This window comes from Pieris rapae, chromosome 13 (assembly GCF_905147795.1).
Source record: "Pieris rapae chromosome 13, ilPieRapa1.1, whole genome shotgun sequence".
In the NCBI taxonomy this organism is placed as follows: Eukaryota; Metazoa; Arthropoda; class Insecta; order Lepidoptera; family Pieridae; genus Pieris; species Pieris rapae.
Genome location: NC_059521.1, coordinates 4,029,446 through 4,052,501, shown reverse-complemented (window position 1 = coordinate 4,052,501; position 23,056 = coordinate 4,029,446). Strand labels below are relative to the sequence as shown.

General features: G+C 32.3%; 1 protein-coding gene across 3 annotated transcripts in view; it reads right to left on the bottom strand.

Annotated features, from left to right (window-relative positions):
• Positions 1-1,842: 1,842 nt before the first annotated feature.
• The window catches only part of LOC110993875 (paired box protein Pax-5), a 68,407-nt gene continuing 47,193 nt past the window's right edge, over positions 1,843-23,056 (bottom strand). For 2 of the 3 annotated variants that reach the window (XM_045630882.1, XM_045630883.1), the window contains exons 5-12: positions 20,578-20,775; positions 14,155-14,260; positions 13,510-13,678; positions 11,301-11,386; positions 10,535-10,673; positions 6,159-6,293; positions 5,075-5,183; positions 1,843-3,344 (exon numbers count right to left, since the gene is read on the bottom strand). In XM_045630882.1, coding sequence (XP_045486838.1) covers position 3,344; positions 5,075-5,183; positions 6,159-6,293; positions 10,535-10,673; positions 11,301-11,386; positions 13,510-13,678; positions 14,155-14,260; positions 20,578-20,775 — 943 coding nt within the window. In that variant the 3' untranslated portion in view covers positions 1,843-3,343. Of the gene's footprint in view, positions 3,345-5,070; positions 5,184-6,158; positions 6,294-10,534; positions 10,674-11,300; positions 11,387-13,509; positions 13,679-14,154; positions 14,261-20,577; positions 20,776-23,056 lie in introns of those variants that run through there. The other variant, XM_022260261.2, reaches the window with a different exon arrangement.

Genomic DNA, 23,056 nt, shown 5'->3' with positions numbered 1-23,056 from the left:
AAAGGTGCATATAAAACGTTGTTTAACTCTTGTTCTCACTACCACTATTACTTTCACTACCAATACTTTTTTCATTATCACTGTCATCCTGTTCATCTTTTTCTGGTGGAAGACTTGTTGCCGATTTATTTCTACGGAATATAGATCTTATTTTATTTTTTACCGTGGTCATCATACCACTTTGTACTGGTGTTATTACACTCTGGTTCGATGCGTTTTTCGGTGGTGATGGTGGAGGAGGTGGTGTAGGTAATTGCGGAGGAGTAGGAGGTCTTGTTGGAACGTCATAAGGTGAACTCTTATCTTGTTTTGGCAATGACACAATGTCAACTAAATTACTAAAATAGCTCCTCTCACCGAAGGAGGAGAACGATGTTTCCACTGTATTTTTTATTTTCTCATAAACTAAAGCTACTGGATGTCGATATTCCTGTATACTATGAGAACTTAAATTTGTTATATTGTTGACAGATTCGGTTTCGTTGTCATTTTCAAATGAACAGTTCGTTACAGAACAATTATTTCTCTTTGATCTACCACTACATACTCTAGATGAACATTTCTCTCTTGACACATTGTGTGAGGTTTGATTTCCACAGGTGCTCGTAGACGGCATTCCAATAACTTCCCTCGTTTTGTTGTAAGCCCTACAGAAAAAATTGCTAACGTTATCTGTCATTTCCAATACCGCTGAGCTCTTTTTTTCAAGAAGTTCTTGGACGCTACTTTTCTTTTGTTCACAGAGTATTGCGCCTCTCTCTTTTATTTTTTTAAAAGGATAGTAAATTGTTTTATCATTGGGGTTCTTTGATGGTATTATTCCAATTACAGTTTCACAATGACGTTGATCTCTTTTGATTTTTTTAACGTGTTGTTTAACACATTTAGTTACGCAACCTTTTAATTTGCATTCATTGACCTCTTTCACTATCTTATCACAAATATTAGGTTTATTATTCTCCTTTTCACATGCTGACAATGCTGGTGGACATTTTCGTCTTTCTACAGGCTTGGGATCAGTATTGCAACAGCAGCATGTACTGCCTCTTTCTATTGGTGGATCTTGACACCTGAATTCTCCGTCAGAGGTTGCCTTGACAGATTCAAATGTACCTGTGCAGTCAGATAAACTTTTTGTTCTTGCTACACAAGGTGTATTAGGAATGCTCTTAGTTTCGTGAATTTCTTTTGGCTTACATACAGGCTCAGATTTTGTTGGATTATTTTGGATATCTGCATTTACACTATCATCCTTGTTTATGATTACACATGATTTAATGTGTACAGAATCTTTATATTCTAAATTACCCGAATATTTTTTTGATAATAATTTTATTCCGTTGCACAAATACTCTTTACAATTTGTGTATTTTTCTGAAAGTGCAGCTTTGATAAGTTGACATGAGCTTTTTGATTCAGCTAAATTATCAGCCTTTAGGTCTGTATTGGTACCACATTTTAAAGACTTCTTTTTATCTATATTCTTACTTGGCGTTGATGAATTAGCCAGGGTTGCTTAAAAATCGACCTTGAAAATCTGATCCATAAAAATTATGAGTGCTTATTATTCATATTATTCATTCTGCAGGGCTTTACGGATTCATAATTTTGATATTTTTATACCATTTTATAATTTTTATAATGCCTAATTGACAAACCTATATAAAGTATTGACATATTGTGACATTGTCAAATTTTGGTGTCTTATGAGCACGAGTATGTCATAAAAGGAGTTCTAATTAAACTTAAATTATTTTTAACGGCTTTGAAAAAATTACAAGTAACCTTTAATAAAACGGGAAGTACTAAATAAATAAAAATAATATTTTATATAAACTCATATGCATTTATTTCGTACTGGTGCGTTTACCTTACAAATATACTTATTACAAATTAAACAAAACTATTACTTTAAGTATTAAGTGATCACTAAACGATATGCTTTAAGGAAAGCAACATCAAGAGTAAAATAAAATAAATACAAAATACTTTCTTCAAGAATTGAGTAAAACACGATGTTTCTTGGGTTACAAAAGTAAAAAAATGAATGAATAAAGTCAAAATTGATATTTAAAGTTAAGTCAATTTAATCTGTTTTAGATTATTTGTATTATTAGTTTACCCAAGAAACTTCACAATATCTTTGGCGATAAATTGCTTCAAAACTGTATTGCTGAATCTATACTTTGGTGTAACACTACACTGTATGCTTTTGAAAACAATATATACAGATTACATAACGGACATTATCACTATTATATTACATTCAGTCGAATTATCGCTAGATAGGGCTTTTCTTGAAAATGATTACTTTCACTTTTAAATAATAATACGCTTGTCTTCATATAATAAAAGATTTATTTATTTATTTGTAAAACATTTTATACTGAGTATTCAGACTGAATGTAAAAAGCTTATTATATCAATTATTATTTACACGGGAATAATAAATGAAAATGGACGGACGAAATAATATGTTAAAAACTAATAAAAAGGAAACATTTAATCTCATTGTAATTTCAAAAAACTAAATTACTTGATTTTAATATATTAATTTGTTCTGTTTAAGCGATGTTTGTTTGGCTAAGAAATTTCTTTGAAATATTATAAAACTTTTATTGATATGAAATAATATAAAATATGGGTTTCCTTAGCCAATTCATAAAACACAGCAGATACTTAATAACATAACAATTATAAAATAAGTATAACTTATGAACAGTAACTTGTGCTCGACAGCATTGAAGACTTTGAGGTAAATAATAGTTAAAATTAAATGAAATTACATTTACTTTCATTTATTTACATTCGCAACGATAACTTTGGCTCTCTCATAGTTAAACTAAAAATAATGAGTATATGTTATTCTATACACATTGAAAAGCAATTAGAAGCTACCACACTGATAAGAACAGAAGAGACTGACGAAAAACGAGCGGTATCATTACATACATTTCTAAAATTAAAAAAAAAAATATTTTTGACATGTAACCAGTTTGAACTTTCAATTGCATTATTAAAAAAAATGAAAACGATACACAAAAATGGTCCGCACTTTCTTAAAAACAAAGACATATAAGACCCTAATAGATCTTATTAGGACTGTCTGTAGCGTTAAATTACCGCATTTTTCATCATCTCAGCTGTTCCAATCTGTGTTTAAATAATTAATAAACTAATAAAAATGAATTGTACACATTATTTGTCTATATAAATGAGTTCTAAAGGAATGGATAAAGGTTTTAATTAACTAAAATTGTCACAATAACGTTAATTAGTGTCCATATCACTTTGATTCGTTGTTGTTCGCCGACAGCTACTGCTGACACGGCGTACGTTGATATCTGAAAATATAATCTCATAGAATATCGTGTGATATTGTTACAGCTTAAGTGTATCTACCATGAGTATTAAAATTAGTTGGCTAATATGTCTGCATTCCATAAAAAGCTTGTCGCAGTGCTAGACTAGTTTTAAGTGGCTAGACTCGAACCTGTCTACGATGTAAAAGTTTTCTGTCTCAATAATGCTGATCTGGACTAAAAAATAAATAATTACAGTCTCTGTTTTATCTGATTTTATAAAATAATGATTTTAAAAATAGTTTTTGTTACATAGTTTGGAAAACCTTTATTATATTCGAAAATGCGTTGCAAAATGTAAGCATTTAAAAGTAAATACATTTTATTCGTAGCAAAATCAGAGTCCGATAGATCAACCAATAATTCACGGCCGACAAATAAATTCTCTTTCAAGCGAATAAGACCCTAAGTTGAAAACTTTAAAAGCAATAGAATCACTTAAATCGAACGCTATAAGTTGCCATTCTCTGGAGACCCAGCCCTTTGTTAGGGTCCCCAGGGTGGGATAAGGGACTACGACAAATGTGCGAACGAATTGTTTTTTTTTCTTTATGCTTGGATTGCGCTTTTTGACGTTATATTCCAATTAATTAATGTCAAAAGTGTTTTAGGGGTTAGGTCGTTACAAGAGGTACAATATATATTAGTTCATTCGAGCAAAATGTTGAATTAAAGCTATTTCATACAAAAAATATCTCCAATTTCTCCCCACTAATTATTGTCGCTGGAAAAAGCCTGGCCTAATCTCCAGATCCCGATTTAGTGGTGAAGGCTGAATAATGACACATTTTTTAACTTTTCTTTAATTTGAGTTAAAAACAATATCTATCGAATATCTCCATGTTTTAAATGTTTTCTACAAGTGTATTTGAATTAAATTTGTGAAGTTCATATAAAATATTCGTAAAAAATAGCAATCAAGCGATAAATATCGTGTTAACGATCAGGAAAACCGCGGGTGCGAACATACATCCCCGGAGCACACCTCTATCACCTGGCCGTGATAAAATAGCTAGATTTATTTCGCACAAACCCTCATTTATCCTGTGCTAAACGGTACAACGTTTTGGAGGAGCATGTTGGTTAGCCATGTATAATGACGCTATTAAGGTGTGGAAATTCGTAATTTATTTTGAGATTTATAAGATTTGCCAGTAATAGCAATGGATTGATCATGCGTTTCAATTCCGATTGGTGTGTTAATAGATTTTTCTATGTGCGCAATCTCTCTTTTGCTTGAATGATGATGTAAAATATCGCTAGAAAACTGGTATCTTACACCAAAAACCGAGAACTTGATCTTGACGTATATGAGTCTATCATAAACTTTATTCTCAATAATAGCTGATGCAGGCATTAATGATTTAAAGGGATCAAAATTAAGATAAAAGTAGTATTTCCTCCGATTTGATATTATTGAATAAGATTATCTAGCTGTACTTTTTGCAAAGCCTTTCTACAAACAGCTACAAGTCGTTCCGTTTAAGGTCCCTAAATTTTATTTTTTATTTTTTAGACAACATTTTTTTGTTTTTATCTTTTTATGGATATATAGAAAAATAAACACAACCCCTATTTTTATTATAGTAGAAAGTTATTTTTATTGAATTAAAAACAAGTTTCCTAGAAAAATATACATGGCAAATTTTGCTGGGTCAGTTAGTATTTTTATTTATGTATGATTTTGAATGTGACTTCTTCATCTTACTTACCACTTGGAGAGTAGACCCGTAGCGGCGGAATGAGAGTAGGGTCCACCGTAAGGGGAATATTGCGAATAGGGGGCAGCGTAAGCATACTCGCTGGCTAAAGTAGCTGTGCCTGGAATCATAAACAAACATTTAGAATATATAGTGGAAAATAAAGACATTTTAGAAAAGATGCGAATGCCTATATTTTATTAAAATGCTTAAGTAAATATTTAAATAAAAATATAAAAGTGTTAGAAGTGGTTTTATTTTAAACGCATAAGTTGACTATCACGCAATAAAGTTCCCGTTGATCTTCAAACCATAGAAGATTGAATTACATCTCAACAATTGTAAAACATAAAAAAATCCACAAGTCGGGCTTGACGTCATTTACGATTCACAAAAACAATGAAAGAATTAAGAGCGACAACAGAAATCACAAAAAGTGGCTCTACACTCGAGCACTACTCAAGCACTCTGAGGAAATCTAATTTTCCGCCCCCACTCTATGACGGCCAGTTCGTAGGAAACTGGTCCTTATGTGTTTGCGTTACGTTACATTATCGTGTACAAGTAAAAGCTTTTGGCACACCGCAATCTGCTTATGGGTGGGGGCGGGTGTTTAATAGCTCATTCGGGTCTATGCAAATAATTTTCAAGGGGAAAATCATACGGCTTTGTCTGCGCGAGTAACGAACCAGAACATTTTGGGACTTGAAACGTGTATAAATATTATATTTTGGATACGGGGCGTGGTGGATTAATTGATGTGGGATGATGAGATTATCTTGTGGTCTTTGTAGTTTGATGGAGGAAGGGTGATATGGGATGTATATTTTATCGGATGTAACCTTAATACAATTTTGTTTAACATAATATTTTTAGGTACTTAAATGTAACACTATATCTTTGTTTTTAAAAACTTATATAACGAAAAATTTAATAATGTATGTCATTGTCAATGTCATTTCAACAGTGTATTTTAAAAAAGAAGTATTTTTAAAGTCACAAAAACGTGCTATTGCACTTTTAGAACACAAAAAATACTTTAAATAATCTTTAAGTAAAGCCATATATAAAAGAATCTTGAGTAGATAATACTTACCGTCATAGTGAGCATAGGGCGGGTAAGGCGGTGCGGGCGGCTGTAGCACAACAAGGGCGGCTGCGTCAGGGCTGCCTGCGGCTGAGGGCGGCTCGCCCGGCCCCGCTGCTGAGCCCGTCGAGTCATTTGTCGCCGCTGGAAATAAACATTTTAATATAAATTATTTTTGTAATACCATAAATATTTTCTCCTATATCCAAGTAAGTAGTTCTAATCAAAATCTCGTAAGACTTCTTTTAAAATCAAATTTTATGTTAGTGAAATTTGACATTTTAATTTAGATGTGTATAGTTATTTTATAAATACATAGTTTATTCATAATTTAGTTTTATCTTAAAACTACTGACTTCTTATAAATAGATTAAGTATGCAAGATTTATAAAAAATCTTTAAAAAAATATTGTATGTAACGAATTAAAAAAACAAGTGAAAGTGTGTGTTGTAGATTGCTCTATTTTGTCTTAAACTTAATTCATCCAAGGTAATAATAGATTTATTATTGTCTTTCCAAATAGCATTAAAATGTTCTTTTCACCGACTTTTTGTCCAATATTCATAATTTATTGTCATAATCATACATATTTCAACGTGAAACGATCGGGAAACGATATATCACACGTGATAGATTTATAACTATTACGAATGTGAAAAAAAGGCTATCGAGTCCACGATTCGCGAGTTATGAGGCTATTATATTAATACATCACATTTTTTTATCTAACTAGTTTTTTATTTAACTTAACTCTAAATATTTACAAAAAAAAAATCATTTATACATATAGGCAACACAATGTACACTTATGAAAGTCAAACAAGAAATAGGTATAAGGTTAAATAGTTCTAATTTTACATTTATTGCCAGATTTCAAATCAAGGGCGTAGGACGGAAGAGAAGAACTGGCAATAAAATCCACATATTTAATCGCCAAGTATTTTGTCAATATCCATTTTAGATTACGAGACTTTCGTAGTTAAGGCTGTGATTATCGAGAACAAACGAGAGATGAAAGGGATACAATCATTCCAAGACAGTTTCCAGTTTCAGATTCAGTCTGAAGCGAAACAAATTTAGTATCAAAATTTAAACTATTTCAAGCACAATACTATATAGTTATTAAAGTACGTGCTTTAGTATGATCCGATATGTACATTCCAACAACTGACAGTTACAAAGTCTGAGTATTATTATTAATAATCATGATGGGCAATGAAACACATATCTCGCTATTCACAAGTTACAGAGCCCGGTTGGAGGTTTCATTTTAGAATTTAGTAGCAAAATACAATTTCCTAAAATAACAGCCGGGTTATGTTATGTAACTTGTGTTATGTTTAAAAAAAGACAATGAAACAATGACATTTAAATGTCAGCATATTTTTCTACCAACGAATTTGCAGATCTACATTTTGTGGTAAGCATCAAAACAATGGTAATGTACAGAAAAATAAACATCGTATTTAGGTATTCCCTTTTTTACTATTTGTTTAACACAACATTTAAATAACTGTAAAAGTATTTAATGATTGGTTACATAGCTCGAAGGAGCTTCGAATACTTTTTAACAGGTCTTCAGAGTTCTAAGAATCGAAAGAAGTCTCGTGATAAATTCGCGCAAATATTCGTCGAGATTTAATTAAATGTGTGTTAATCGTGTAAGGCAAGGCTAATGTTATGGTTATATTAAATAAAGTAATAAATTTGTGGTAGATATACAGTTTCATTGTTGATTTCTCTTTATTAAGTTAGGACCCCTAGTGTAATTTATTAATGAGTAAGATAAGTCTTGGTTAACGATAATACCTCTGCCCTTAACTATTGAAGTTTCCTCTTTTGTATGTACAGTTTATTCGCGTTAATTGTAACCATATTTGCAGGTGATAGACGACTATTGGGTACGTTGATTGAGGTATAAATTGCGAGCGATTTAACTGGCACGCCTCTAAACTGTTTTATTTTTGTCAATTCATTTAACGGCGAGCTTTTGGGAGCTTAAAATTTATTGCCTAAACTAAAAACAATGTTGGAAAATGTATTAACTAATGTAGCGATGGCTATGTGCAAAAAAGGTATTTTATACCTTAAAAGTGAAATTAAGATCTACTTATTTCTAAGCATATATGGATAATAATTATTCCCATAAGCATTTCTCCTGATCAGTATCATCTCAACAAAGCTTTTCTTTAATCTAAGACATGACTATTGTATTGCGAAACATCATCACTATACGAGGTAATTTAAGGCATCACAATATTTATTGAACATTGATTATTTATGTATGTAAATAAAATAAGTGAGCGTCCTCATTTATTATTATTCTTACATAATATATTAAATTGATTTTTTGGTATAAATCATAAATAGCATGACGTAATTAAAGTAATTGGTTTTAAATTAAAAGAGGAAAGTCTACTTCGAATGGTTTGGCGTGTCTCTCTTCCTCACTTAACTACAAAAGCCTGCTAGTAATAATAAATACACATGTTTAGTGGTCTAATAATTTCCCACGTGATCGTAAACAAGTGGAATAATCATTTGATAGCAACAACCGCACTCCCAGAGTTCTATTACAACTTGTTCTATGAGAACTTCATTCACTTTGATATAAAATTCCTCAATTTAATGTGAGAGTAAATTAAATTTTTATATGTGTTTTATCACTTCTAGATTTTAAAGTCTCTCTCTTGATTGAAAGTCTTCTTTGAACACATTTAGGTAAAAATTTAAAAGTACTGTATGACGGCAGTAAAGTATACAATTACTATTTCAAGATTTTTTGATTAAGTCCAATTCAAAAAATGGTTGGGATATGTGCGACGAATGGCGGACCTCTGAACATTAACTGAACTCAAAACCTGGTGGCAAGAGAAAACCAGGTAGAGCGAGGCTGCATTCATTGATGAACTAGAAATAATAGGTGTTCAAAGTTGGACGCCAGAAGCACGAAACACTTGAAATACTCACCATACTTACTTGGAGACATTAAGGAAGCCTACCAGGAGTTGTATAGTATTGACTATCATTGGATGATGATGATAAAAATATTAACCTATTAATTAAGGATTACCTTACCTTAATTTGAAAGATTTTCTGATAACTCATGGAAATAGGTATCGAAGTTATTACTAAGCTAGGTTTGATATTGTATTTTTAACTGTTGTTCTCCAATTGTTATACAAAATCTAAATTATATAACATCGAAAACATAAGTGTTAATGTAGTGTAGTTTAATGTTTATCAGTTATTTGATTTTGGTAAATATGTAAAAAACTAATGCACCGTATGCTAATAATAAAAACAATAATGAGGAAGTTCAAACGACATTGAATCCGCGACCTCTGGTGTTGAATGTCAATAATTCAACCGCAACCAAAGAATCTAGGAACAGTTATGTGCTATACCGTCTATGTTTTAGGGTACTTTCCACTGAAAGCTATAATTATAAGTTCTAGAGAAGAAATTGGATAAAATTATATAATTTTTCTACAATATGAAACGGTTAGTGTTTTTGAGTGACCAATCAAAGCAGCAGTTAGCAAACGTATCAAAGATCTCCAGGTCCTGAACCGAGAAGATTTCGACGAGTTAAGCTCGTGAAATAATAATAATTAGAGAATATTATAGCCGTCGGCCTTCAGAGTATACATATTGTATTATTTAATAACAAAAAACTGTTAGTATTTAATTATTTAGCTATGTCACTTCTGAATACATGCATTGCACTAAACAAAGCACAGACACTGAGTTTTTCGAACGTCACGACAATGTGTGTATTTTTGTTGAATAAGAGAGAGAGAGCGATTACGACCGATTGGAGAGAGTGAGAAAAGAAGGAAAAAAAATACACGCTATTGGTTGATGTATTCGTTTAGTAATTAAGTATTTGAAGTTTAGATGGATATTGTGTCGCATAACACCTTTTGCAGTAAACGCAGATTTTTTTATTTATTTATGAGTACATACAAATACATGGAGTGATCATATACTGGTACATGATCATCTATTGGGAATTTGTCTTTGTATTACGCACGCACGTTTTTATTATTTATTTATTTTAAAAATAAAGTCAATTATAGATGATATAATATTATAGCTGACACTGTACAACAAACCGCGTGTCACCATAGCAATTTTCAGGGCGTGACTAATAATGGTTTAATGACGGTAGTTTAAAAAATTGGTACTTGGTGAAATGGTGGTCGCTCGTGACACGAGCCTGATTACTGAGACAGCTTATTGCTGGTACAAAAACACGGAATAGTAGCTTGTGAAGGGAACAAATAAATACAGAAAACATACTTATGCTTTTTTTATCTTCCTATCTAATTAAAATTTTTGTATGAGTTATAATTTATTAAGAGAAATAAATAATACTTACCAGAGTGTGACGCGTAGTGTGGATGCGCAGGATGTTCGTAGGGCGCTTCGAATAGCTCGCCGTAGTAACCCGTGCTTCCTCCTAACTCCGATAGTAACTTATATTCGTCTTTTAAGCTCCATTTCGACGATGACCATAGCTGTCAAAATAATTATCATTACAGTTTGAGTAAATTTTTTGTTTTGTTCCCAAAAGTGTCTGTGGCCGTGGGATTCAACCAAAAAAATGATGCCAGGTGATCCCATGGCTGTTGCTTTCCTCACTCAACGAATAAGAATCGCAATACGAGGAAATGGCAGCAGCGACCTAACATGATAAATTTGTTTTAATTTTCTATGTATTCATTTTTTAATTAATAATAATAACTATAATAAAATGTTTAGTAACTATTAATAAATATTATAACAATATGTTATATGGATAAAAAGCCATTGAAACATAATATTACTTTTTTTAGGTCGTAGACTCAAGGTGAAGGAAAAGATGAGAAAATCGTCTTGTCTTAGATCAAAAAACGGACGGCGTATATCAGGCACAGAAGGCTGATCCTTGCCTATTACATTAAACATCATGAAACAGATTTAGAAATCCCAGGCTCAAACCTTCTTATTTTAAACGCAGTCTCTGTTTATTGTAACTGACATTACAATTGTTTACACTTTACTTGAGGATCGTAAGGTTTTTTTTAGGGCCGGTTCTTTTCAAAAGTTGGCGATCAAGTCAGAGCGACTTTGCGCTTATAAACAATTTACATCTAGGTACTTACATTGGAATAGATTTGGTCTCCATTATAGTGACTTCTCTGTCTCTTCACATCATCCTCGGAATGGCTGTTGAAGTCTCTGTTCTCATCTGTGGGATAAAATATTATTTTAATTATGATTCATTTAATAATTTTATTATTACCTCGGAATATAATCTATATTTCAAAATTTATAAAGGTCCAAATTGTAGTTTTAAATGGACACGAAATTTTCCAATTCGGTGTCAATTTCATAGATATAAAAAAGATGGTTATGGGTAAAGGCAGAACCTGACCAACTAGCCCTACACTTGGTGAGCAACCCTATCCTGTATCAAACTGAAACAGTAATTGTTGACTCAGGAATCGAAGTCAGCATTAAGGACGTTATGCTCTATATACGATAATCATTGGTCCACAGGGACGATAAATGTATTTATTCTCTCTCTGTATGTGATTTTATTGATAAAACTTTGTATATTTTCATTCCATTTACTGAAATATTTTTTTTACGAATTTATATGACATAAAAAACTAATCGTTTTGGAGTAGAGACTCTTATGCCGTGGGATTACACTGGCGCATCAGCGTCTTTCTTTCTAAAGTATTATTACAAAATATTACTTATAAAGATTTGAGTTGGTGCTTAGTAGATAGTATCGGTGGCCCCAGGATTTTCTGGCTCAGCTAATAAGAATCGCAATATAGTAGCGAGGAAATGGCACCATTAAAAGTACACTGCTACAGTAGCTACCCGCGCGAATTTCGTTTCTCCTTAATGCCTAGTCTAGCTATAAGTACAGACCAACATTTTGCTTCGCTACCCTAGTGACAAACTTCAAAGTACTTAACTATCAAATAAAAAATATGGGTTAATTGTAGAGGGATGAAAAGTAAGGGTTGTATGTATTTTTATATGTTGTATCCTTAAAAAAATAAAAACAAAAAATTTCGTCAAAATATTTTTTTTTCTTGAGATGGACGCTTAGGGGTATGCGAAATAAGTAGTAGTAGTTTGATAAAAATCGGTCAAGCTGTTTCGAAGGAGTATGGTAACTAACATTGTGACACGACAATTTTATATATAAGATTACACTTTGTTTGAATTTCTAAATGAATTTGTAACAAAGGGGCCATATAAATATAATTTAAAAAAATATTTTATTTGAAAATGTTTTATAATCAAATATACGTTTACACAGGAATGAGATAATGTACGGTTATGACACTCACATCCGACTCCGGAAAAGGGGTTAGAATTTAAAGAGAAGTTATAAGTTAATATAATATGGCCACAATTTGTGCTCGCTTTAATAGCACAGTAAATCTTGCTGGTTCCGCTCAGCGCACACCACTATGGAAGGGACACTAGGGATGGAACGATGTCGATTTAAAAGTATCGATATATCTCATAGTTGCATATTAGAACCTAAAAATTTGTCACGTAATATGTATTTAACTTGGTCATATTCTTTCTGCATAACATATACCACGCAAACAATATTTTTAAACTATAGATTTTAATTTTATGAAAAAATCAATTGACTTCTGTGTATTACACAAGTTATTTTAACGTAGCAACTGATAAGCTTTTATTTGTTTGCTTTGCATTTCTTTTAATGGTGTGCCGTACTTATTTAATTGCTCTCTTAATATAAAAATACGGGTTTATACCTCTGTATGAAATATGACTTTATCGATAGGACTTGTACAGCACTATCGCGACGCGAAGACGCGCAACGCGGGGTCCACAGTGTTTTAATCCCTGTTCTCATACATAACGTATATAACATAGTGTGGGGCATATTGTCGGTCCCATGTGGCGATGTGTTACATTAATAACTTGGAATGTTTCAAACTATGTTACCTTTGATACCAGATAGTACCAGATAGCTTAGTAGAATTCATAACAAGAAGGAATAATAATACTTTTTTCATGAAATACTGTACAGAGTACCTTCTTAAAAGAAACTTTAGAAATATCAATTCAAATGCAATGACTTAAATCATGAAACATTTAAAGTTGGTTGAGTTTTTCCGATACGAGTTTAGTCTTATTTTTGAAACAAGTTCCTTTTATTTTCATAAACGCAATTTCTGTGAAATAGTCGACATTTTGTCGAAACGATAACGTCGAGTCATTTATTGTATAACAACCAATTTCTTATATATTCCTAAGCATTCATAAATAGCTATTATGAAATATAACATCACAGTTTTCGTAACTACTTACCCTGGTCCTCATGTCTCTTTCTCTTTAGTCCGTTGCCATTATGCAGACTTTCCACCTGCTCAATGCCAAGTATACCGTTGATGCTGTAGCTGCCAGTGTTGGTGACGTGTTGTTCTGTTGTTGGTGATAGAACTGCTGTTGTTCCCGCGTTACCAGCGTGGGTTATCACCTGCGAAACAATTTGTTTTGAGTTGATTTTAATAAAAACCTTAATAAACCTTATGCGTGAATCACATACACATACGTAGGTTGTCCCACAAACTACGTATAATATTAACGAATAAATTAATATTTTTAAGGGCTTTGAATCGCTTAATGACAAAATTTAATAAAATAATTAGTTCAAATAAATTTAGTAGCAATTTATTGTTTCTATAATAGATTTAAATACTTTTCTATTCCTAAAAGTTCATGGAATTATAAAGTATTGATACATAATAGGAAACCTCTTTACATAAAATAATTTTATTTTACAAGGATTTTTAAAAAAAATATATATTTTTTAATGCTCTATATATGAGAAATACCCGCTGCAAATTATCATTTGACACAACTGACGAAGGAACTACGCTTTATAAATCCACATAAAATATATATCAAATTAGCCTCTATGGCTTTTTCAAGTGAATAAAAAAAATAACTCACAGAAACAACACTTCCTTGGGCAGATGTAATTTCTTGCTCTTGTTGCTGTTGTTGTTGCTGATTATGCGCATGCTTCGCTTTTTCTGCTGCTTTATTACGAACAATTCTGTAACAAACGTTGAAGTTAAAATATGGTTTTTCATCGTATAAATAAGATTCTTTTAAATACGAATTCAAGGTACAACTAGTATTGGTTTCGGTAAAAGTATTTATTTGCAAGTGAGTGTAAGAGCCTAGCATCTTAAATGAGTTAAGTCAAATGCAGGATTTTCAAGAGTCCTCCCCGAACGTATCAAGTAATAAATCATTAAAATGCAAAAAGTGATATATAGAACATCGGAAGCGTAACAAATCGTAGCGGTCGGATGTAAATTGCATTGCTATGTCGCGGCACGTGTCGTGGTCGGAGGGGTTTTTTACTAATGCATATTACTTGTCATTGGGATCATAATTTTGTAAGAAATAATAATAATAACGAGCATTAGTTCAGACAGAAGAGTAATATGAGCGTCAGAAGAATGGCTTCTTGTTCCTAAGTATATTTAAAGTTACATGGAGTTTTTACTTATAATTGTAATATAAACTTATATTAAGGATTGAGTTAAAAATCTTTACTCTATGAATAACAATATGATTTCACTTTTATTTCATAATCATATATATTAAAACAAGGAAGTTTTCAAACAACCTACAAGCCGAAATCAGCTAAAATTTGTTGCTTGCACGTAATTTGTTTCGCCAACGTTTTTAAAACGTATTTTATTGCTCTAAATATCACGTTATATTTTTTATTATTTATAGATAATAAAAAATTATAAACGATATAACTAAATAAAATATTACAGTAAATCCACAACATTATCTATTCGAAATTAAGTCATCAACTTAACAATGATTCCCGCCATCTCGTTGACAGTTCATTTACCGCCATGATGGATAATGGCTCCGTTGAAGTATTGCCAGTATCTCGTGGGTTGACATATGCAAAAATTGTTTCACAAACTTATCAAAAAGGTCAGGTCGTAATATACTCATCATAGGGGTTGTGATTGATCACCCTAGTGTTACGAAAAATAGCGACATTATTTATTAATATTGTTTTTACAACGTGCAGCAATATTCTCAATCTATAGATAGATAAAAGAGTTATATTTTAGCTTTAGCTTTTCATTGAAATATGCAATATTGTTTGTGGTTCATCGATTAAAAAATAACAGATTTTTTTTTTTTTTTTTTTTTTTTTTTTTTAGAGCGCATCGTGCAATCAGTCTTCTGACTATGAGCAGATGAGTTGTAGGAAGACTGACGGGTGGAGACATTCCTCAATAGGAATATCTACCATAATAATATTAGCTCAGACAATGTTGCCGAGCTCAAGGGTTCTTCGTCTTTTGAGACGGCTTATACACTCGGGTAGGGTGAGTTGAACAGCTAGGTGGTTAGGATGGTTTTCCAGCCTAGTCTTGTACTTCTGGGCGTACAATTTTATTTCTGCTTTAACTGTAGGTATGCCCAGGTGTTCATGTACTTCAGCGTTTTTAATAAACCACGGCGAGTTGCTTATTTGTTTAAGGATGTAATTTTGTGTTCTTTGAATTTTAGTTTTATTAGAGTCGCATGTTGCTCCCCACAATTGTATTCCGTAGGTCCACACGGGTTTTATAACAGAATTGTAAATAAGGAGTTTGTTGTCGATGGACAATTTCGAGTTTCTACCCAATAACCAGTGCAGCCTCTTGTATTTCAAGTTTATTTCAAGCCGTTTTGCCTCGATATGCCTTTGCCATGTCAACCTACGGTCCAGGTGCAGTCCAAGATATTTGACTGTATCACTTTGAGGCAGCTCCCTTCCTCCTAGGTTGACAGGCGGGCATGTCCTTCTTCCCAGAGCGAATGTCACCTGCACTGACTTGCCCGTGTTTACCCCGATTCTCCATTTATCGAACCAGTTGCTTATTTCATTTAGGCTTCGCTGGAGCTTTAACGTGGCTTCTTCCGGTTGTTTACTCGAAGCCAGGATTGCGGTATCGTCTGCATAGGTTGCAATATTGACGCCAGGGGTACATGGTAGATCTGAGGTATATATGGTGTACAGCACTGGACCAAGTACAGAGCCCTGAGGTACCCCTGCAAGTATATCATGAAAGCCTGATGTACAATCCATCTCTTTCACTTGGAATATTCTATCGGTGATATAAGACTCTAGGATTCCATAGTAACTATGAGGCAGAAGTGACTTGATCTTGCATAAGAGCCCCTTGTGCCATACCCGATCGAATGCCTGATGAACGTCCAGAAAAGCTGAGGAGCAGTACTCTTTTAGCTCGAGGCTATTGCTTATGAATTTACACACCCTGTGAGTTTGTTCAATGGTGCCATGTTGTGCTCTAAACCCGAATTGGTGATCTGGAGTTACAGAATTTTCATTCATAGCTTGCAAGAGTCGTCGTAGTAATATCTTTTCTAGTACTTTAGAGACAATCGGGAGAAGACTTATAGGTCGGTAAGATGAGACTTCATGTGGCGATTTCCCGGGCTTATGGACCATAATCACTTGAGAAACCTTCCATAGCGCTGGAAAGTATCCAACACTTATAATCCGGTTGAAAAGGGTTGTCAAGTAGGTTATAGCCTTACGAGGCAATTCGGAAAGAACCTTTTTGTCAATGAGGTCGAAACCTGGTGCCTTTCTATTCTCCATTTGTTGTATAGTTCTTTGTACCTCCCTTGGTGTTACAGTCTTCAAGGGCAAATCCAATTGGAAATCCTGCTGGAGAATATCATCTATTTCTGCTTCATCCGACCCTGGAGTGGCTTCGTTTGGTACAAATACTTTAGCTAGATGGTCAGCAAAAGCATTTGCTTTTTCTACTTTAGATCTAGCCCACTTGCTTCTATCTAGACGTATAGGTGGTTTAGGGTTTGTTGGTTGATTTAGATTTTTGCATGCCTTCCAGAGAGAGTAGTCGGTGTCTTTTGTAGCTGTTAACGACTTCAGGTTTTCCTCAATAGTAGCATCTAGATTATCAGATTTTATTAATATTATTTAGATCAGTTGAAAACATTATTTGGAACAATAAATCATATGTTAAAAAAATCAATTAGAATTATGACTAATAAAATATGGGAATAATATATTTTAAATATAGTTATTAATTTTCAAATCAAACTAAATCTCTTGTTGACATCTTTCATCCCCTACAAGCCCAAAATGTCTAGCTGACAAATTATTCAGTTTCGCGCGCAAAAACTCAAATGTCAAATTGGGGTTGCTAGAATTATGGCTTCAATTACTAGCTAGCGACGGGCCCTCGATTAAAAATGTCTTTTAGCAATCCCGCGTTTTTTTAATTCAGTTGTGGCAAAGGGCAAAGACTGATTCGGTGTTATAATCCCCACATTATTTAAACTCTGTATATATACTAGTAAATTGTTAAAATACCGCTTATATTATGATAAAATATAATGTATTTATAATTTTGTATACAAACATAATATTTTTATAAATATATAGCGAGGGAAAGGTAAGTATATTCATTTCCTTGAATTTATTCCCTACATTTTAAATTATAGATTGCACGATAGCCAGGATGAAAATAGATAAGCCATAAGGCTGTGAAAGTGACTGAGTGTATCTGCCAAGATGAATTTCGACAATGTTCTCGCAGGCTGATTTGATCATGGTTTTCCTAAATATCAATAGACATGTAGAAAGATTTAAAAGGCAAAGTAATCGTTTTTTTTTTAATTGGTCTAAGGTCGCTTACTAGACTTTTGCTACCAAGTGATAGCGTTCTTATGGCTTGTAACTACATAAAATAACTGACTTAACGAAATCACTTATAATTTCTATAGTGATTTGGAAATTGCGTAAAACTTTTAACGTAAGCCCTAATATCGCCATTTAAGTAGAATCGTATTTAACGTTGAATAGACCGCAGTAGACGACACGACACGACATTAGGCACGCGTGTCTGACACGTGTATGGGGGTGAGAATGACCCCTCCAGTGAATTGCTTTAAAATTGACTGCAACTATGAATTTAATGCAATTTTCAAAGTGATCAACTTATAATTTGAAAATTAATGTTTTGTTTTCCGATTAAACTATTCTTCAATATTTGGAAAGACTTCAGTAGAAAAAATTTTTGTCGGTCTTTTCATATTTGGTCTTTTAATAATATTAAACAATTTTCAATTTCGAAGCTATTTTATTAATAATTTTGATGTCACACTTTAAATAAAATAAGTATTAAAAAGGTCACAGCCCGTATATTATATCGACTCGACTATTATAATGATAGTACTAAAAAAATATTCATATATTTATGGACCATCAATTATCTATCTAAAATACTTTTCAAGGGAAAATAAATATTCATCTTAATAAAGTCAATTTTCTTTAGAAGTACTGTAATACCGTTACAGAAAGACATATTAAACACTGGATAACAAATTTTGTATGAATAACGTTCGAGGAATATAGTTTCTTTATTATAATAACTTTGTATTTTAAAAATTAATTTTTTATAAATTATAAAGTTTGTGTTGAAATAACCAAAATCACTATGTTAATGTGAAATAATCTTAAACAGTTTTCATGGCCAACACAAGGGGTTGTAAGTAACCGGAAGCTGGGGGGGTTACAAAGATGGCGGCATCGGAAACGGGGACACGTGCTCCGCGCGCACCGGAAATCCTCCGCTACATCCATTGAATTATTGCTATTCACATATAATAAACATATAAACTAGCAAGATTTCTCGAGAATTTCCAATTTTCGTCAACTAAGGGTTATGGGAATTTTGATTTATTTCAATATTATTTTTATTGATATTGGGAATGATAATGTGAATATTCTTTTGGACTGCCACTGTAGGCTTTTCTATCATACTGTTAAATTAAGTAAATATAATTTAGTTTTGCATTGTATTCCTATGTTTTATCTTAGTTTATAATTTCAATTGCTTCAAAATATACTAATTACATTATATACAATATTAACCTATTTTTATCTGGTTTTAATTAAACCGCTTAATCTAATCTAAAATAATATGTGTGTAATAAAGCATGTAATGGAAATACCATCTATCAAAGATAAAATAAATTAATAAACGGTAGCGAGATTACCAATATCTAATCTGGCAACACTTTGGATAAATGTTAATTTCATTGATTGGAAGATAAGACAGCAATATTGATAAGCTTAGTTTTTAACCATTGAATCGAGATTGACTTATGGTATGAGTTTAATTAAATTGCAAGTTTATTTAGGATGATTTTTAAATATATTTTTAACACATTATACGAAGTTGTAAATAGTTTAAATTAAGAAGTTCTGTATATTATTTGATTCCTGTAATCTGAGTTAATGCATATATTACCATGATACTTACTGCATTACAATTGTTCTGCATTGGTAATAACTAGTAACTCGCATTAAAGTCGCATCTCCAAATATCAATTGATACAGGCTTCGAAGGATTCCAGTGCATATATTTTGCATTATTATTAAGCGTCCAGAAAATTTCAGAAGAGTATTAGTAATAAAACTGGTAAATAATCCGACCAGCTTCAGAAGGATCATTATTTTGATCTATTAAAAAAATCGTGAAGTCGTTTGGTAATATATGAATACAGGTATTACGACCATGATATACGTAAACATTAGTTCGTGTGATTGTAACATGGAGTGTGTAAGACTCTAGTCTCCCCTCATTCGAGTCCATTACAGAACAATAAAACTCTATCGCTCTCGATAAGTGCAGGGGTTATCCTATACCTATTACGTATACAGAATTTGTTTCGATTTGGTTTGGTAAACTTAACTTATTGATTATTGCGCATTGATGGTGAAATCATCATCTTTAGAGCAAAATATGTTATGTGTACTTTCTTTTCTATTTTTAGTACATTTATTAATGGTATATTTATTTAACCCTGAAACCACCCTAAAAAATAAATAAAGTGAGGGTAAAACTAGTGCATAACTAATTAAAAAAAAATATTATTACTACTATAATTATATTATATTTGCTAATCTTACGGTGAATGGTTACTTGATTCCGAGGTAAAAGAGAAATGCTCAAAAATATTATTAGTCTGATATCGAGAGGTTCCTTAATTATATTGAATAATTTTAATATAAGTAGTTTCTTAGGATGAAAGTTTCTGAAAGGTTTTCATTTTAATAACTAAAATTTTTTTTTCAACAAGAGAAATAGTACGATCTAGTCCCTATGTCTAGTCTAGTCCCTGATACGTAATATTACATTTGTTTCCTGTAAAAGTAGTTTCTAAGTCTAAACTAAAATATATCCCATAAAACGCGTGCCGTCTATGATGCAAGCAAAATCAATAACATATGAATGATTAACTTTCCGCCCAAGGCGAGTTTGAGCCCCGGGTGGTTACGACGCTTACCTATTAATACTTGAAACACTGGGCACATTGTCCTGACTGCATATGCCCTCACTGAGAAGTCTATCACGAATTTCCCATGCGAACATAGTAGGATTTTCTCTCTTGTATGCAGCAATAGCATCGACTACGGGTGGAGTAGCCACTTTCGGCTTCGAACCGCCAATCACACCAGCCTTGAAGCTACCCGTTTCATAGTACCTGGAAAGAAAAAGAAAATATCTAATTAAACGTGATATATAACGCTTCTTGGCTTGTTAATCGCTTGTATTAAATATAAGGTAGATATTTTAATATACATGTATGAGATCAGTTTTAGTCTAATATTTCATGCAACAAGTATATCTGTTAACAAATACAATAACAAAAACAATTTGATACTATGCGCGATTCTATAAAATATATACCAGCGCGAAATCACAACATATTGCCTCATCACTATACAATCAATGTATTCCCAAATCAACCATAAACAAGGAACGGCCCACTCCCACGAGACATGGCCTTAAAGCTAAATTAAATTTTGACTGCTCAATAAAATAATGGAGGGGTATTATGACAATTCGATTATTGGAACCCTATTTTTAAGCTGACTAATGTTTATAAGACTGATAGGGTAACAATCTTAATGTATGAACGTTGGTTTAGCTTTAAAAAATAGTAGACAAAAATAAATATCATTGTTTAATTGAGATAGTGGTTGCCTGGAAGAGATCGCTCGGAAGCGATAAGGCCGCCAGTTGCTCTACTTTTAATTTAACTATGTTCAATTATTATATTTTAATGTAACGAAATAAATAATTTACAAATTTGTAAAGCTACTTTTTTTTAAGAATTTGATATACCAGTTTGAGACAAAGCTTCCAAGGAGTTTTCTTTTTAAGTTATTTTAAATACTCCTTTATCTATTATAATAAACGTTACACGACAAATCATTGTCAATGTTTACAAGTTATGAGTGAGTTTGTTTCAATGTGCAGTGTTCCATGGCTTGATGATGGTCATCGGTTGTAAGTTCGACTCCCGACAGAGCACCAATCGATTTTCAGTCGCGCATGTGATGATAAACATCGCCAGGAAAGAGCCAAAAAATTAACGATGTGTGACAAAAAATTATCATGTAACGATTTTAAAGTTTGTAGCGCACTGAGTTTTTTAAAAGACAACTTAAAGAAAGTTTTTTCATAATATTAATATCAGAATATTTTACATTAAAAACCTCCGTAAGTGGCTTGGTAACGACAAGTAGATAAATCTAATCGGATCGCACCGCACTTAAGTAATTTTGTGTCAGGGGTGGGTGTATCTTGATAAGCCAATTATGAGTGTGATCACACCCTACGAGAGTGGACTGTCGTGGGGAAAAGTGGTCCAATTCAGTTTGAAGAAATAACTCTTAACAAAATTGTTCTTTTAGTAAAAAAAATTGTTAAGCACAATGTTAAGTCATAGACACACGCAGTCACAAATCATAACTTATAGGTATAACATATGTTCTCATGTAAACCAAAGACTAATTGACTTGTTAATAATCTTGTACTTAACTACCCAAGTTATATTTTGTGAATAAATCTAACGAATTTTCATTCTCAACTATAAACAGTTTTACTTTTTGTCGTGGTTTTAACTGATGCAATACTAAATTTCACTAGAAAATCTAAATATATATGGAACTTAATCTTCCCAACATAATTTCTATTTGACAGTACACAGTACAAGGGTACTATGTTTTAAGTCCTTTGGGACAACGTGTTCTCTGCTGTAATGTGCCCAGGAATATGCTCTTTTACATTACAATGAGACTACTATACATTATTGCTTCTAGTGAATAAGTGAAAAAATTACAGAATGAATTTGTTGCATTATTATGATGGTGATAATTGAACCTTCGATATAAGTTTATAAGTTCTATAAAAGTTTCATTTTGCATCTAACAATGTGTAATAAATACTCCTCTACCGACTCATTTTTATACGGAATCAACACTTGGAATTTTGGAATCGGTAAACAAATCTGTAATTAAAACTCAGTTATTGATACGTGTAAGTGTGTAAGCTCCCGTTTAATCTTGAATTTTAGGCATATTAAAAAAAACTAACACTAAATAGCGTTTAAAATACCACAAATTATCATCACAACATGTAATGCTCGATTTTATACGGAATCAGCACTTGGAATTTTGGAATCGGTAAACAACTCAACCCTTATTGATACAAGTGGAGTGCTGTAAGCTCCCGTAATCTAAGCTTATTAGCCTTATCAAGATCTGCAATATGTTTAATACGCCTCAAATTGGCTTACAAGTATTATTGTATATATTATCTATATTATATTACTATTAATATATTCATATTTATTTTCGAAAGAATTATATATCTTATAAATCGTAATTCATTTTAGTAATTTATCAAATTTGACAGAAAAAAATTTACTTCTAAGCAAAGTCATCTTCACATCCTCTCTGAGGAGGTGGAAAATATCA